The sequence below is a fragment of the Podarcis tiliguerta genome (genome assembly GCF_965153285.1).
Source record: "Podarcis tiliguerta genome assembly, chromosome: 1".
Taxonomy (NCBI): domain Eukaryota; kingdom Metazoa; phylum Chordata; class Lepidosauria; order Squamata; family Lacertidae; genus Podarcis; species Podarcis tiliguerta.
This window is the reverse complement of record NC_139534.1, coordinates 113,459,395-113,477,547: the sequence shown is the minus strand read 5'-3', so window position 1 is coordinate 113,477,547 and position 18,153 is coordinate 113,459,395. Positions and strand designations below refer to the sequence as shown.

The following is an 18,153-nucleotide window of genomic DNA, read 5'->3' as shown; positions in this document are numbered from 1 at the left end:
GGGAGGAGCAGAACTATGCATGCCACCTTGAGCTTCTTGGAGGGAAAGTGGGATATAAATGCAGAAATAAAATATGAAATCAACATGGGATGTGTCTTCTTCATTGGAGGTTTTTAAGCAGAGGTTGGATGGCCATCTGTCATGGGTGCTTTAGTTGAGATTCCTGCATTGCTGAGGGTTGGACTATATCAGGCATAGGCAAACTCGGCCCTCCAGATGTTTTGGGACTACAACTCCCATCATCCCTGACCACTGGTCCTGTTAGCTAGGGATGATGGGAGTTGTAGTCCCAAAACATCTGGAGTGCTGAGTTTGCCTATGCCTGGACTATATGGTCCCTTCCAGTCCTACAATTCTATGATTCTGTAATTCGTGGAATGGGGAAAAAAACCAAGTGTGAATTGTGGCCAAATCACCTAACTGTGGGATGAATCTTAACTGAATGAAGAAATTGCCTTAGGTGGTTTGGCTGCTTCAGCCTGTGGAGGCTAATCCTATATCACAGGATCAGTAGGGTCGATTTGTGAATTAAAATTTGCACATTCTTAGTATGAAGCCAAAACATGAAGGAAAAGACACAATGCTGGATTGAGAAGGTGTAGACCCCCTTGGCCACATCCATTTTGGTAGTTTGGGCAATCCTCAATTGATGCCCTTCCAAAAGGAGCTCAGCTTCTTCAGCACCCACTGTAGCTCCTCACACAAGACTAGCTCCTTAGTCCTACCCAAATTGATGAAGATTGGGTTTGTCTCTTTTATTCAGTAACAAGGGAGAGATCTTTCTCAACAGTGGCACCCCAAATATGGAATGCCCTCCCTAAACCATCTCATGTGATGCCTACAAAAACAACCCTGGGATGGCTCTGTTGACATGAGACTCTTGATCTCAGGGTCCGAGTTTGAGACCAACGTTGGGCAAAAGATTCCTGTATTGCAGGGGCTTGGACTAGATTACTCTTGTGGTCCCTTCCAACTCTATAATCCTATGATTCTCTAGCCTAATGATCCTCCTGCAGTAGAAGAAAGAAGAACAAAGCTGGCAGATGGCAAGAGGCACAACTTGGAGCCTTCAATCTGCTCTTTTTATATAAGCACCTAAACTCCACTAAGTAATCACAGTCTGTTGGACAGAACATTTTGTGGGTGGGGGGACAGAAACAGGGTCAGACCTTTAAGAAAATACACACATGGATAAGCCCTAAGGCACAGTAGGATTTTCTACATACTGTGTTTACTATATTTGGTTCACTTCAGGCAGTTGTACCTACAGTCCTCTGGGATGGAAGGTCAGGTTAGGTGGAAGTAAAAAAACATTGCATGGATGTCAAGAACCAGCCCTTAACACTGTTTATTGTTTGAGTAAGATTTGCAGTACATAGATGCTTGGGGAATTGCTTTCTTGCAGACAAATTCATTTTGTTAAGACTTCTTGCAAGGTAAGTGTGTCTGGGTTGAGTCTCTAGAGACCTATGCAGGCGCACATCAGCAGTTCCAGAAAGTGTCAAAGGGTATATAAAGAAGCTCGTTCAATTTCCCACCAAGGAAATTCATTCAGTTGCATGGCGCAAATCTGACCCGGGATCTTCCTTTTGACCGCAATCGGCAACATGGGACCTAGTTTTAATTTAATTCTCTCTCTCTCTCTCTCTCTCTGTGTGTGTGTGTGTGTGAGAGAGAGAGAGAGAGAGAGAGACAGACAGACAGACAGACAGACAGACTCTGTTTAAAGTTGTTTGTTCTCCCTAGGAAACCCCGGGGAATTGTATTTCTGTGTGTTTGGAATGGAGGGAATAGTGAAAGCCAACAACATAAATCTTAGAGTCTGCGCCAAACTACACTTCCCAAGACTTCGAAGAAAAGCCGTAAAACTAGTGTAGAACAGGGATAAACCTGCTACCCCCAGTCTGTCTCTCCTGTTCTGTTTTTCAACATCTTTTTTTGAAAAGTCACATGTTTTGGGCCTTGGCTGCATCTTACTACAGTGGTAGCTCATGTTACGTACTTAATCCGTTCCAGAGGCCTGTTCGTAACAGGAAACCGCTCGTAACATGAGGTGCGCTTTCTCTAATGGCGCCTCCTGCTGCTGCCGCGCCGCCGGAGCGCGACTTCCGTTCGCATCCTGGGACAAAGGTTGCAAAAAGGGGCATCTACTTCCGGGTTAGCGGAGCACGTAACCCGCAGCATTCGTAAGGGGGACTGTACGTAACACGAGGTACCACTGTATAGGAACTGACTAAACCATTTGGAAACGAATGGTATATTTCCTATTGTTGCTCTCCACCTAAAGAAAATCTTGTTGGACGAGTTGCATTGTGTAGCTAAAATGAGCTTAGTTTAATGTAGCTGTCCCATAGACATCCGACCGGCAATTTTGGGGACAAAATGCTAGATTTAGATGGGCCTTTGGTCTGATCTGCTGCTATTCTCCTCACGCTCTTGTGTGCGTAGCAGTTAGTGGGCATGTTTTGAAACTGCTGTGATGCCACTTAGAAGTCATTTCCTGTGTTTAGATTTAAAAGCAGTTTGCTGCGTTAGTGGGATGAAAAGCTAAAACCTGTAAAAGCAACTCCCATCCCCAAAGTGCTTGACAGAGGCAATGTTCGAAGCAATGTTTTCAACTTATGCCCTTGTTCTCCTGTCCTTATCCTTCCCTTTTTCTTTTAAAAAAATAGTTAATATTAGCATATGCAAATTTATTTTTTTAGAAAATTAATATACAGTGCTGCTGAGCATTTTTGGCAAAAATGGCTATAAAATCAAAAAGCAATAAAATACAAATAAAGATCAGAATGCAATAAATATGCTTAAAACCTATCAATTAAAACGATGCCTTTGGGTAAAGAAGATTTTAGGAAATATTTGAGGCATCCAACAATTTCATTTACCTACATAGCAATCCCTCTGTCGCTTGGTTTAGGATTAAGTGACCCTACATGTAGTTCACCTGTAATTTTCATGAAAAGTCTATTGGAATGAGATGAGCCAGAATCTATTTTTCTGAATCTAAATCAGTAATGCTTATTTAAGTTTGGTGGGTCTACCTACCCACCCCCAGAACTACATTGAGCAGCAGCAGACACAAGCTACTTCTACTGTAGAAGAGTTGGTTTCTTTTATACTGTGTATTTTGGGATAGCTCCTTACAGAGCAGTTTACAAAATTTAAATGCAATCCACACAATACAAGATCAGTAAAACCAATACAATCACAAACTAACATTAAAATAGTATAGTTTTTAAAGTCTTATTGCCAGCACATCCAGATTAAAAATGAAGCTCCTGCTTCTTTTGTGTCCAGTGTAAACACAAAAGAAAAGCTTATGTTTCCTGTTCTATTGTCACCCAAGTTATAGAGGAACTGTTGATGTATTGCATTAACATGTCGGTTGTATTACGTACATCTTAATCTGTTTTAAGCAAGCCCTTCAACTGGCTGTTGAATGTGAAACTAATAAAATATCCAGTGAAGTATTGGCCAAATATATTTTTAGCAATATCCATTGAGGTTCAAGCAGACTTCCACTCATGCAGTGGGACTTTTCTTTCCTCCCCTCTGCTCCAGAAGTTCCCCCAATAATCCAGAGCAGATTTTGGGGGCATGCAAGGGACTGTGGAAGGCAGGAGCAGAAGATAACACACCACTTAGATGTCACCCCAGGCCTCTTGTTCCAACTGTTTGTTGCATTTCAATAATATGCTTTTTGTTTTGTTTTCGGAAGTACACTATGCCTTTGTCGATCCTTCAGCATGTAAGAATATTGGGTATGCCCACTGATGCCGTTGCAGTTGTATATTCAATACCTTCAAGAGCACATTGGCTATGTGTGTGTGTGGCTATGGTTAGCTGGTATATCTGCAGCAATGCTGTTATCTTCCTGTCTGGCGATGACTATCATGACAAAAATGAGGTTACGCATGGACAGTTTATTGCTCCAGTTCTGTGTCCCAAGAGTTCCAGCGCTGAAAAACATGGACAGTCATTCGGAGATTATTTCTTTCTCCATCTCTGTGATTCACCTATAACAAGTTATTGTGCCGTTTCATTTTCAGGGAACAATCTCTGGTATGTAAGGAAGGGTGATAAGTGCTTTCTCAACAGCTGATTCCTAGCCAGCTGGGGCAGTGGCCCAGGAGTCTTACAACGTTAATCCCCAGTGTCAAGAATCGTGACTCAGCTCTTCCCGCTATGAGCATTACAGGTCTACTTTACGAACCTGTCGCCTTGATTATAGTTGACCCCACCCCACCAGCCCCATGCATGTCAGAAGCCTTATAAAATTGAATGCCGAGGTTTTCGTAGGTTGTTTTTTAAAAAAAAAACCAAGGCCTTGTAGCTTACGTAAGGGTTTCAACGGGGCAGCCCTTGTGCTGCTGACTCTATACTGTCAAAGCCCTCTAATCTAATCCAAAACAGGAAGACTGCAAGTAACATAAGTTCAAGAGGAAAAGGATTATAATGCCTCTGTACGTGAGAGGCCTGGTGCTCTATTGTGGCTTAGGAAATTCTGACCGAGTCAGGGTCAAACCATCTATCAATATATTCTGAGGGAGAAGCCTAGGAGGCCTCTTCTCGTGCTGCTTTTTATATGCACATATCTCTTTAAAGCACTAGGTGTTTTTGAATGTATCTAATGTGTTCTAAAGAAACTTTATTGATTTAAATGCTTGCTGATAAAAAAATACCTAGGAAAACACCAAGGGAGGCGGCATTGCACTGCACAAGACAACTGGCCCATCTGGACCAGTATTTATTGACACTGGCTGGCAGCAGCTTTTGGAAGCTTGGGGAAAAGTTCCTTTCCCCCACGCCTAATTCTTTAGCCAGGGATGAAAAGTGATGCCGCATGCAAGGGATGTTTTCTATCACCGAGTTATGGCACACAGTGATCTGAAATTTCCCCTCCCCATAATTCCATTTCTCTCTCTGTATATTTTGACACACCTGTGACACAGTCCCCTCATAAGAAAGCAAGATCCATTCCTAGTTCCCCCCCCTCTCTCTCTTTCTTTCTTTCTTTCTTTCTTTCTTTCTTTCTTTCCACCCTCAACTTTTTGTCCTCATTGCCTCACAAATTATAGAGCATCCTCCTCGAAAGAGAGCCATTTCCCTGCTTGTCACACCACCCCGGTTTTCTTCTCATGTGCCTTTTTCTTCATGGGTCTCCAGAGGCATTTTTTTCCAGGGTGTGTGTGGGGGGGGGAGGGATGTGAAGTAAAACAGTGTTGGGGGGGAGAGCAAGCTAGTTACTCACAAAAATAAAAATAAAATAAATGTCTGCACATTTTGACTTATACTTCAGGTTCTACAAATGCTAGAAACGTAACTTTTTTTTAAAAAAAAAAGGAAAGGTGGGAATCTGGGGGTTATGGTTCATCGGGGGGGGGGGGAGAGGCAGCATTTGTTTCCATGTCCACCCATGCTTTCCTTGCATCTATTGGGGCAGCCCTCCCAAATCCATTCCCAGAGTTCTTCCAAGTTCTCTCTTGCTTTATTTGTCCCTGTCTCACTTAATTTATCTACATTCCCTCCCAATATTTTTCCGGAGGCGTTGTTTTTCTCTGCCCTGTCCCCCCCCTTTAATATTTGCCTCATTTCTGTTTCATTGCACTTATAAGATACCCCCTGACTTTCCCTCAGCCACTTACACCCCCCGTTTGGTTTGCATCTCAGTCTCTGGACAGCCCATAATATAAATAAAAGTGAATTCCCCCCAAAATTTAAGGAGGCAGTATCCTGCTTACACACGTGTGCCCTTCACGCTTGATGAGGTGTGTATGTGTTTAGTATTCAGGATAGGCATATACAAGAACAAACTAGTAAAATGAGAATCTGCCTTTAGGCTTGGAATATCTTGAATTCCTTTCCAACCCCCATGACAGCATATCTGGTAGTCATACGACAACTGCAACTACTGTCGTTTTCTGCTTAAGTCATTTTGTAGCCATAACATGCAGCGTACGGAACCATGTTTGTTCTGTGTGTCATGTTACACTTTTTTCTGAGGAAAATATGATTCTCCTGTTGACATTTGCTCTTCCCCAGTCGCTTCTGCATCCAGTGCGATGGCAGGGCATGTTAACATTATGCACGGTTCTGCTTTCTGAGAATGTGGAGTCAAAGCTTTCATATTCCCTCTTGAGTCACGAGGGGGAGGGAGGCAGGGTTAGAAACTCAGATATATAAGCTAATTGACAAATGGCTCCTTAAACCTAGATTAGGGCCGCCACAACGGTATGTCTAGGTGCCATTCCCCGCCCAATGAAGATGATGAATTTCATTTCTATAGCGCTTTATATTTTAAAGAAAAAACCTCAGAGCGGTTTGCAACACATAAAAACATCAAATAAAACAATCCAGAATAAAACAAATTCAAGCTTCAAGCAAAATATTTCAGATCCTCCTCTAAGTGACATTTTGCTTTCCCCTGGGACAGGGGTCTGCAACCCGCGGCTCCGGAGCCGCATGTGGCTCTTTTACACCTTTGCTGCGGCTCCGGGGCGGATACTAGCGAGGGGAGGAGGCGCATTGTGCGCCCCGACACTCCCCACTGTGGCGGGCGCTGTACTGGCTGTGACGTCGCATGGGGGCAGTGCGTGCGTTAGTCATGCACCGTCCCGACGTCACCTTCTCGCCCGCCTGCCCGCTACATTGTAAGGGGCATGTACACTGGACACTGCATTGAAAGGGGGCATGTACGCTGGTCACTTTTGAAGGGGAGTGAAGAACACACACACAAAAAAAGGTAACTTGTCAATTTAACGTTTATTTCTATGAGGAGGAGTAATTCTGAGGGGTCAAACAAAGAAATAATAAAAAAGTGACAAAAAAGTTATTTTTATAATGACGAGTTTTGTGGCTCCCAGTTTTTTTTTCTTCGGAAACGGGTCCAAGTGGCTCTTTTTGTCTTAAAGGTTGCAGACCCCTGCCCTGGGAGATCAGGGTTCAAATTCCCACTCAGTCATGAAGCTTACTGGGTGATCTTAGGCCTCTTAACCCACCTCACAGGGTTGTTGTAAGAATTAGCTGTGTGTGTGGGGGGGTGAACCATGTACTCATTGGAGGAAAAGGTGGGTTTTAAATGCAACAAATAAGCTCTTCTATTTACTAGCTTAAGAAAGCTGGAGGGGCCAGCCAGATGGAGATGTCAGTCGCCAGCCTGGCATCCAGAAATCTCCATGTGGTCGCAGTTGGACCCATGCCAGTAGCAAAACACACCTGGCGCCTGGCTAATTTCTAACACTTGGAGGGAAGAAGGAGATCATGACTGAAAGACAAGGCAGAGATATGACAGCCCTAGAGCTGTAAATCAGGGGTAGGGAAGCTGTAGCCTTCCAGATATTGGATTCCAACTTCCATTTCCCCTGACTGTTGCCCATGCAGACTGGAACTGGTGAGAGTTCGGGCCCAAGAACAGCTGGAGTCCCCATCCCTGCTAAAATTAATTCAACAGCAGATTTTTCTTTTAACAAAGAAAGCTGATTAGCGGTTTTGGGGTTTTTTTTTCCTCCTTTGGTTTTCAAAGGTGACATTTGTGCATTTCGATTAGAAGAAGGCTACACCAGAATTATAAAGCATCTGTGAATAATTTAGAAACCAAATCAAAATAGTTGTCCTTCACAGTGATCACATTTTCTTACTGTTTGGTGTAAGAAATTAGTGGACGCAAGCAGTCAAGAACGCACCTGCTTTTTTCATTGATTTTTTTATTTTGCACTGGAATATGCACTAGTAAATCTGTGAACACATTTTGTTAATTGGCACTATAAAGAACTTTCAGAAACACCTTAAGTATATCGGCCATCAGTTTGTTGCTATTTGCTCCATTTGAAAGCATAATAAAAATATGTAATGGGGGTGGTTAGGGACATATGTCACTCTTCAAAAATGACTTCATGGTTGGTGATTTCTACCGTCATCTTGTTGCCAGCTTGCTTATTATAAACATCTAATAGCCTGACATGCTTTAGATAATATAGAAATAAGAATAATGTATACCACGGTTGTATGTTTATACTGATTGATTTGATAGCAAATACTGGGTGATATTCAGCTATGTTTTAGTCAGAGTGGAACCCTTAAAATGAATGGACCTAACCCTGCTAATTAATTCCAGTGCTTGATAAAACCTAGTAGAATACCTCTCACTGTCTTTCAGTACTGAGATTTGCAGTTATTATTTTATAGATTTCTAGTCTGTATTTTAATGATTAGTTGTCATCCTAAGAAGCCAATGTTAAGATTCCAATATTTAAAATAGTTGCAAAAACAATTAACAACAATAAAATAATCTAGAATAAAATTGTTCTTTAAAATGACAGCCATAAAACCATCTGAATGTAGACTAAAATAATAATAATAAATATTTGGATCTTTACTAAAGGACAGTCTGATGGGGTATGAATTTTCTTGGAGATTGCATCAGACCTTTCAATGATGATGATAAATAATTTATTATTTATACCCCGCGCATCTAGCTAATACATCAGTCATTAAAAACTTCCCTAAAGAGGGCTGCCTTCAGATGTCTTCTAAACGTCAGATAGTTGTTTATCTCTTTGACATCTGATGGGAGGGCATTCCACAGGGCAAGTGCCACTACCGAGAAGGCCCTCTGTCTGGTTCCCTGTAACTTGGCTTCTCGCAGTGAGGGAACTGCCAGAAGGTCCTTGGCGCTGAATCTCAGAGTCCGGGCTAAACGATGGCGGTGGAGACGCTCCTTCAGGTATACAGGGGTTAAGTACTTAATTCTTTCCGGAGATCCGTTCTTAACCTGAAACTGTTCTTAACTTGAAGCACCACTTTAGCTAATGGGGCCTCCTGTTGCCGCCGCGCTGCTGGAGCACGATTTCTGTTCTCATCCTGAAGCAAAGTTCTTAACCCGAGATACTATTTCTGGGTTAGCGGAGTCTGTAATCTGAAGCGTATGTAACCTGAAGCGTATGTAACCTGAGGTACCACTGTACTGGGCCAAGGCCGTTTAGGGCTTTAAAACTGGCCAAAGGATGTCCTCTTTCTTCTGAACTTGGAGTAGAAACATTCAAGTCTGCAAAAGTTCCATTCACTGGGTTGGCCGTGCTCCTAAAAATCTGCCGTTCATGTCTAGAAAGTTTAGAATGACATTATTCTCCTGCATCTGTATGTAATGTCAGGTTGTAGCCAGTTCAGTTTCCCCCAGCCTGGAATATGCTGTTTCTTAAAAAAAGAAACTAAGGCAATAGCTGAATTTAATTTCTTAATAAATAACTGTATTTTTCTACCTTTTCTTTTTCAGGAAAAGAGGGATAGAAGTTATACAGGTGAGTACAATTGTTTTACCGTCCCCCAATTCTTTAAAGGGGTTTTCTTTCTAAATCTCTTTATCTATATTTGGTATCACTGCCTTTCAATTTTTCCTTCTACTTCTAATGCTGGATTGCAGATAGGTTTCATTATGCTAAAGTATTGCAATTATGGGGTAGAAGCAGGCATTGCAAAAACAACAACACATGCTTTCCAGAGCACACTGCATTGCTTTTGGCACTCAAATTATGAGAACAAATGTAGGGAGTTCCTAGCGCAATTCTCAGTATCTCCTTCTGGCTCCACCTATTTGTAGTCAAATCATGCCTTCCAGTAGCCTTTTAAAAAGAGGGTCTAAGGGGGGCAGCCTCCCTCTGCCCCCCTGTAATCCAGGTACTATGGTTATTTCCCCTGTCTTGCCTTGCCTTCCCCTTGTAATGTGATGAAACACACAATGGGTTGTGTGTCTTATTACTATGTGTGATGGGGAGAAGAGGAGATATTAGGCAGAACGTCGCAGGAGAAGCCATCTGTTGTTGGCAGTGCCTTATATACACCCAAAGGGTGATATTCATTGTTAGTCATACTCTGAGCAAAGGCATCGAAATCAGTGGATTAAAGGTGTTGAAGTCCATTGACTTCCATGAATCTTCTCTGAGTTTGATTGATGTTGGAGATCACCCAAAGACTTTCAGGGAAGGGGGAAAACCCCTATTATGAATGAATGCACAAAATGTGCCAGTGGAAAGAGCAGAAAACGAAACACTCAACAATACGCTGTTATAAATGTCTTCAAGCATCTGGACTTTGCTAATGTCAGAAGGTCTACAGTGCTTTATAACCCGTTGCCCTGACTCAGTAGGAGTCAACCCAGTGAAGTTTGCTTTAATTAAAAATTGTAATCCTTGGCTCCAGTCATCCATCTAATTCTTGGAGCTCAAAAATAGGGCAGCAGTGTCTCACTGAATGAAGAATCCAGATCCATGACTAATATTGATCAGCTGGACTTGGTGTACAATGACTGGTGTCGGTTCTTTTTCTTCTGTGTTCCAGTGACATTAGTGCAAAGCAAAGGTTTTGCTGTAAAGGGATGGAGTATATTTTTTTCAATGCCTCGTAGTAAAAAAACTTTAGTTATTGCTAGTGAATCCTGTTTGAAGATTATTATTCAGGAACAAAATTTTGTACTTCAGAATAAGTGTAATACAGTGGTACCTCAGGTTAAGAACTTAATTCGTTCCGGAGTCCGTTCTTAACCTGAAACTGTTCTTAACCTGAGGTACCACTTTAGCTAATGGCGCTTCCCGCTGCGCCACCGGAGCACAATTTCTGTTCTCATCCTGAAGCAAAGTTCTTAACCCGAGGTACTACTTCCGGGTTAGTGGAGTCTGTAACCTGAAGCGTCTGTAACCTGAGGTACCACTGTCGTTACAAAAGCATAGGGAGGAGATGCTTACAGTTGCTTGTGGAACTGGAGATACTACTTGGATAAAATCACCAGAAGAAATGGCTAAAGCTTTTCTTGCTTTCAATTCAGGAGGGGCTAGTTTTATGAGAATCTACCTACGGTGTGTTTTCATGGAAGAACATCCTTCCCACTCTGCAAACGGGGCCTTATGCACCTTGCCAGCTTCTTGGTGCTCCTTCACTCAAAAGACATCTCAGGGTTAGTCTCAGGTGTGTCATACTGGAGCTTGATTTTCCTCTCTTCCCAAAATGGATAGCAAAACATCAGCTTGTTATTGCATAAGGATAAATCAATTGCTTTTGTCAAATTGATCTTAACCTGTTGCTACATTTCATGGCAGAACAATTTTATGTGTTCAGAGGCGGTACTGGTGCCTTATCAATTGCAGATCACTGTTCCTCTCGAACAGGAATTTATGAAATCTCAAATCTAGGAGCAGAAGCGGCAAGTGCTTTTCCACCTTTCAGTTTGGATTGGCATTTCTGTGTAAATGCACATACCAAGAGTACATTTTGAAGAGCTTGCTGAAAATGCTGAGAGATCAAAATAGGATGGATTCAAATTGAAACTTACAACTCAGCTTGAAGTTGTAAGAGGAATATATTAATAGATACTATTCTTAAAGATTTATCTGTTTTTACTTAACATGCTGTGCTTCCATCAGAAATATGACCCATCGGAACATATAGGAATCAGAGTATTTGTCTGTCTAAGCTCAAAATGCTCTGAACACAGATTGGCAGGTTCTCTGTAGAATTTCAGGTGGGTGTTTTCCAGTCCTAGTAGAGATGGCAGGGGTTAAAAAGGGGACCTTTTGCATGTAAAGCAGCCCTTTCCCAGGCTGATGCCCTCTAGATAATGTCCAACTGCAGCTCCCACCAGCCCTCACCCGCATGGCCAACAGCTGGGATTATGGGAGTTTTATTCCAACAATATCCAGAGGGCACCAGTTTGGGGAAGGCTTACGTAAAGCATGTGTTCTACCCCTGAGCTATGGCTTCTCCTCAAGGCAGCTTACAAAATTCATATATAACTCAGGCAAACGAAAAACATCACAAAGGCATGTAAAAGTGCAGAGGATCAGTCTAAATATCCTTCTCTGCTAATGAAGAAAAATTAACTGGCTAGTCCAAAGAGGGAGATTCTTATCAAGCAGATGCTGTTAAGACAGCTCTTGCACATAAAAATTGTCTGCTTTTGGTGATGAATTTGAACAACTTTTTTTGTTGTTGCCACAGTTGTAGTCTTAATTTGGGATTCCTTCCCTGCTAAATTAGCAGATTTGCCCTTTTAAACTGTGTTCCAATTCTAGCTTGATCTAATAGTGTCCTCCCCAGTGTGTCAACTCTGTAATGCACGTCCTTCCATCATAAGAATAGTCTTGCTTGGATCATCTAAGTCCAACATCCTGTTCTCTCCACGGCCAACTGGATGCCTATGGGATTCCGAACCTGAGTACCAGAATGCTATCCCCAGTTGTTACTGGTATTCAAAGACACAAGGCCTCCAACAGTGGACACAAAACTTAGACATTGTGGCTAGTAGCCATTGATAGCCATTTCCTCCATTAAATTGGTTTCAGCTTCTTCTAAAACCATCCAAGTTGGAAGCAATGACTACTTCTTGTAGAGACGAATTCCAGAGGTTAACTACGCGCTGGATGAAGAAGTGCATTCTTTGGTCTGTCCTGAGTCTTCCAACATTCAGCTTCATTGGATATCTTCTTTGTGAGCAGCCCCCCACCCCGCCATTGTGTGCAGCATTGGCCAATGAAAGCTTTCTGTTATCTTTAAATGCAAAATAGGTTATAGTTCAGTCACAGCCCATGAGGCAGGAGAAAAAAACTTGGCCAACGCTCTGCAGTATTGAATATACTATGCCTGCTTGGCTTGTGCAAATATTTGTTCTCATGATACGGCACCTCTTCATAAATCTCTACTAAGCTTGTGACACAAAATTGCTGGTCACAATTGGAAGATGTCGTTTCTCTGCTGCGGAACCATTCTGCATGCTGTGGGTGGAAATGCTGAAGGTTGCTGTACAGCACACCGGAAGGATTTAATTGGGTATTTTCACACCAGTTACTTCTGAAAATGGTCAACTCTTTAACTGTGGTTCATGTACCCTGTCACGTACCCTGGCTCTAGATTACGATATCCCGGTCTTAGTGAAGTGGTAGGGGGTGCATTTGTGTTAAGCAGTAGGCTTGCATTTGTTCCAGGATTATATCCTCCTGATCTATGCTTAGGAGAAGCCGGCAGTGGCGGCTGCTGACAACAACTACAGTTCCGTATGTCTGCAGTCCTCTATTCTGTGTAGCCTGCTAATACTGTATGCAGGTTTACTTAGAAATACTCCCTGTTTAAAAAAACCAAAACACTGAGGGTGTGATCTGCTTGTACTGGCATCGTACCACCCATATACAGAAGCGGTGGTGGCACCCAGATTGTGGAACACCCTCCTCGTAGATGCATGATTTGCACTGACACTACAATCCTTTCAGTACCAGATTAAAACGTCTATTTGTGTGTGTTTGCCTGGACTTTTAAAGCATTGGTTATGCCGTCCAAGTGGCTGCTTCTGTTTCTTTATCTGTTTAGAAATGGTATAACTAGTTTAGTTATGCCCATTTCACATCACATGTAGGGGTGAATATTAGTTTATAAAAGTATTAGTTACAAATTTAAAATAAAAAAGATTAAAATAATGCTACATAGAGGATTGCTCCCCCCCAAACCTTTGCATACACATCATCATCACCTTCATTGAATTGATATCTGAATCACCCTCCACAAATATGTCCCAAGGCGATTTATGGACATACTCCTAAAAACAGTGCTCCCAATTTACTGTTGCTGGGTTGTTTGGTTTTTGTTTTTTGTTTTAAAAAAACCAACACAGTGAAAATCTCCATCCTTTTAAAACAGCTGGATGCATCAGAAAGCTCCGAAGAAGCGAGTTTATCTTTAGCCAAAGTCAAGATACCGATGAAAACAGTTTGCACTAATTGTTGCCAAGCAACGGTTATTTTTGTGAAATGTTGAGGGCTTTACTTTTGTGTGAAACATTAGTAGAATAAGCAAAGAACAGCAGAATATATCCAAGGAAAGGGAGCTTATAAAATACATATCGTATACATAGAGACTCGTCTGGAAGCCCTCCAAGCCAAGCACAGTTTGAAGGATGTTGGTGAACTGTCTCCTAGGATCAGGGAAATGGTATTTACTTTTCTTTGCCTGCGTGCCAGTGGCTTAAGAGAAAAAGGCCCTTTTTTTCTAGGATAGTTCAACTCTGGTTTCAGCGCCTAATAATGATGATGAAGATGATGTTAACAGCATTTATATTCTGCCCTTTAGCCAAAAAGGCTCTTAGAGTGACTTACAAAACTCCATTCTAAGACAGTCCCTGCAGGGCATACAAGGAAATAAGACTGGGAGGGAAGAGGAAAAAGCAAGCTCAGACACACATTTTAAAGTTACAACCATTGTCAGTGGTCATTCTTGGTGGGTTGTCCTTGAATAGAGAGCAGCCCTTCTCCAGAAACAACCCACCATCAGATCTGTGAGTGGAACTGGTTGCCACAGGTCAGGAGAACAGATAAGCTCCTGCCAGAGTCCTTCTCCCAGATAGCTGTCTCAATGGCAGTTATAATCCTCACAGGAGGAGGTTGATGACATTAACTCTTCCTTTCATGCCATTAGCAAACATACTGGGGGTATCCAAGTGGCATCCATTTTGTGTCGGGGTTCCATTCCTGGCTCCCTTGCCTGACCCTGTTCTGCCCTTGGTGGCTGTGCGTTGGTTGGACACACACAAAGTGGTCGCCACCTGTAGATGGTATACGTGCCCCAGAAAGCTTGACTTTAACAAATGAATAGGCTTCTCAACTTTGCGTAAGGTTGCTGCAACCATTTTTCACTCTCTTGTGCCACCTCGCATCCATCTTCCCAAAGACAAAAGCCCACAGGGTTGTGTTATATCCCACAACCTTCAGCATGAATGCTGTAGTGGCAGTTAACAAGAAGATGAAAAAGAATGCAAGCATGCCATAAATTGGCAGAAGGCAACAAATAAAATGCAACCAATAACTCCTCATTTGCTTATTTATCAGAATTTGAGAACAGTTGCTCTAGGGATATGTGGTATATTATTTTTGTGTGTGTGTGTGTGTTTTTAAAAGGGCTATCCCAGGAGCTTTGTGTGTTGTGGTTCTTTAGGAGTATAGAATGTGGTGGTGCCTCAGTCTGGATTCTCAGCTTTGTTTTAAAGTTTCTTAAAATAGCATTTTAGGATTGTGTGGACATTTTAGGAAAGTGTGTGTGTTATCATCTTCAATCTAAGAAACAGAGTGGTAGCAAAACAAAATTTACTGTGGTTAGAAATAAAATTGCATAATAAAAATTAAGCAAAAGAGCAAAAAAATTGGGATGAAGTGTGCAAAATATCCTCATGTATATGGGTTGCAGAGTCTCATTTTCCTTGGTGCAAAATGAATTGCCTGGGAGCAGAATTTTATTTTTTAAAGACAGAATGCTTACAGCTCCTTCTCTCCCATAGTCTCTGTACAAGCAGAAGATGGTAAAATGCTCCTTGAATTTTTCAGATGTTGCTACAGCCACAAGGCATGGAGAGTGAAAAATGAAAATGATGCACACCGTTCTTTTCTTCATGCAAGTTCTCAGAAATTCCAAAGTGCGATCTGCCCTTCGCTGTAAACAGCACCGAAACATCTGGTCTGCAGTAGCTAAGGGGAACATGGAGATAGACCCCAAAGACCTCATGCTTGAAAACAGGGATGCTGTCATTGGTTTTGCTTTTTAAGGAACAGATTCCTCTTTCTCCGATGTATGACCCACCCTAAAAGTTCTCAGTAGCAAATAGATGAAGAAATAATAAAGGGTCAATGCTGTTGTGGTTGTAAAATGGGAAATCACCTCGGTGACTGACTGATCCAGGGGGCAATGCTGGACAGTTAAACTATCAATATTTTTCAGACAATTCATTAGTTTGCATGCATGTGCTTCAAATTGAATGGTTCCAAATCAGTTAGAACTTAGTGGTACTGCTTCTGCAACCTGTTCCTGCTCTCCTTACCTTCCTCATCCCCAAGGCGGAAGTTATCACGGAGCTAGGATAACTTTCAGTTCAAACACAACGGATTCATTCACCCCATACCGGAAATTCTTAGGCCATTCTTCCAGTATGCCAAAGAATCCTTATTTCAGTTCTCAGCAGAGACTCCCAATTCTTGCCCCTCTCATTGACCAACACACTAATGCCAGGCAAAAGGTAGTTATTTACAGTGGCTTTGAAAGAATCCGCTGAAGAATGGATAGAAAAGACATTCTTGAGGAGAGCTGATAGGATATAGGATTGTATTATAAAGAAAACCAAAAAAGAAGAACGATGACTGGTTGTGCAAATACAGTGGTACCTTGCAAGACGAATGCCTCGCAAGACGAAAAACTCGCAAGACGAAAGAGTTTTTTGTTTTTTTAGTTGCTTCGCAAGACGAATTTCCCTATGGGCTTGCTTCGCAAGACGAAAACGTCTTGCGCCTTTTTCTTAAAACTGTCAATGCATTCCTATGGGAAACCGTCAATGCATTTCCAATGGGAAACCGTGCTTCGCAAGACGAAAAATTCACAAGATGAAAAAACTCGCAGAACGAATTAATTTCGTCTTGCGGGGCACCACTGTAAGGGAAATCTTTTAAGTCTTGTTGACAGAAGCATGGAGCCTTGTGGTTTAAATGCATGCAAAATAGTTTGCTGCTATAAAATCATTTTATAGAAAAACTCTTAAAGTACCCAGTAGGTGTTGCCTTGCAAGGGGAAGGGCCATCACGCTACTAGAACGCAAATCTAATGAAACTGAATGTTGGAAGAGTTAGGACAGACCCTGCAAGATGTAATGATGGCCACCAACATGGATGGATTTGGATAAGACAGTGTGCTAGACATCTCCCCGGAGGCTGTATTGGTAGCAGCATCAAGATCAGTATGACAATTTTGTCCTCAAAGTGCCTAGCAAACTTATTGCAACAGGCCTTTGATGCCCCACAAAGTAAGGCAGGTAGTACCAGGTTTCCCACCACCCAAAAGAGCTCTGCTGGGTGGCTTCTTGAGGACACAGTGGAGACAGCAACATGGACCTTTTTTGCTGCAAGCATCATTATCTTGATCGTTTTGGCTGTGCTTTTTAATGGCTGTTTGGTCAGCTTCACACTGAGTTTTGTGCCACTTCCTCTCTAACTGTAGCCTGTCCTGCTTCCTTGCAGAAGGAATGGTGTTAATTGGCAGAGTACCCGTAAAGAAAGAATTTAAGCATCCTCAGACAACATCACCCATGCCAGGTTTATCAAAGATGAGAAGTTGCTGCTAGAGCCTTCCGGACAGCGCTGGTGCATAAGAAGTTTAAAAAAACTGTTTAGAATTTGAGTCAGTTTAGCAAGCAGTGCACCCTTGGTGTGCTCCATTTAAAGAACAGTACTGTAAAAGTTACATAAGGATGATAGACACGTGAACACTTCTGATCTCAGTATCTTCTGCATTGGTTCTCATGTGTGATCTCTGCAAAGAGGAGTCATGTACTAAATAAAGTAAATAAAATAAAATAAATCAAATAAAGTCAAGTGCTATTTATGAGGGGTTATGCTAAGTCTCTTCATTTTGATTAAAACCAATATTGAACATAGTAGGTTGTAAATGTTAATTTCCCTTGACTCCCAGTGGATTGAGGTTTCGGCGCCTTTCTTTATTGAAGCTCTCAAGGTTATGTACGGCCTTGTGTGCATGCATTTCCAAATGGTGACATAGCAACCGGGTATGCTGCAATGACAGACAACATGGCAAGAGCAAGGGTGGATGATGAAAGCCTGACACTTAAAAAGAAACAGCTCCATTTAGGTAACAGAAGTAAAAAATCACTTGAAGTAAAAGTAAAAAAAATGCTTGACTTGGGTTTTAAAAGTTGTGCATTTGGTATTTCTCAAATGTCATTGAAACATAACTTCTTATAGTCTGCTTATTATTTTCCCTGCCTCTTCACCACAATTTTTCAAGTTTTTCGTTGCAGTGTGTAAACACTGGGCGATAGTAGCCGGAGCTGTATACAACCTCAAGGAGGCCTTGCTTTGATCATCAGGGTTTTAACTAAATCCAGCATGACATACTAGGCAGAGATTGAGCCAAAGCAGATCGTTCAACAAGCCAGCACTTATAGGAACCCATGGGGTGGGTTGATGAGTGTGTGTGTGAAGGATCCTTTGTTAATCAGTGTTTGTATGTTTTACTTTGTTTTTAGATGAGCCTTACTAACATTACTAGGGACGCGGGTGGCGCTGTGGATTAAACCACAGAGCCTAGGACTTGCCGATTAGAAGGTCGGCAGTTCGAATCCCCGCA

At 42.0% G+C, this 18,153-nt stretch overlaps 1 protein-coding gene across 1 annotated transcript in view; it reads left to right on the top strand.

Moving 5' to 3' along the window:
- The window catches only part of ITPK1 (inositol-tetrakisphosphate 1-kinase), a 132,605-nt gene that overhangs the window by 35,711 nt on the left and 78,741 nt on the right, over positions 1-18,153 (top strand). The window contains exon 2 of the mRNA XM_083438773.1: positions 9,272-9,296. Coding sequence (XP_083294899.1) covers positions 9,272-9,296 — 25 coding nt within the window. The remainder of the gene's footprint in view (positions 1-9,271; positions 9,297-18,153) is intronic.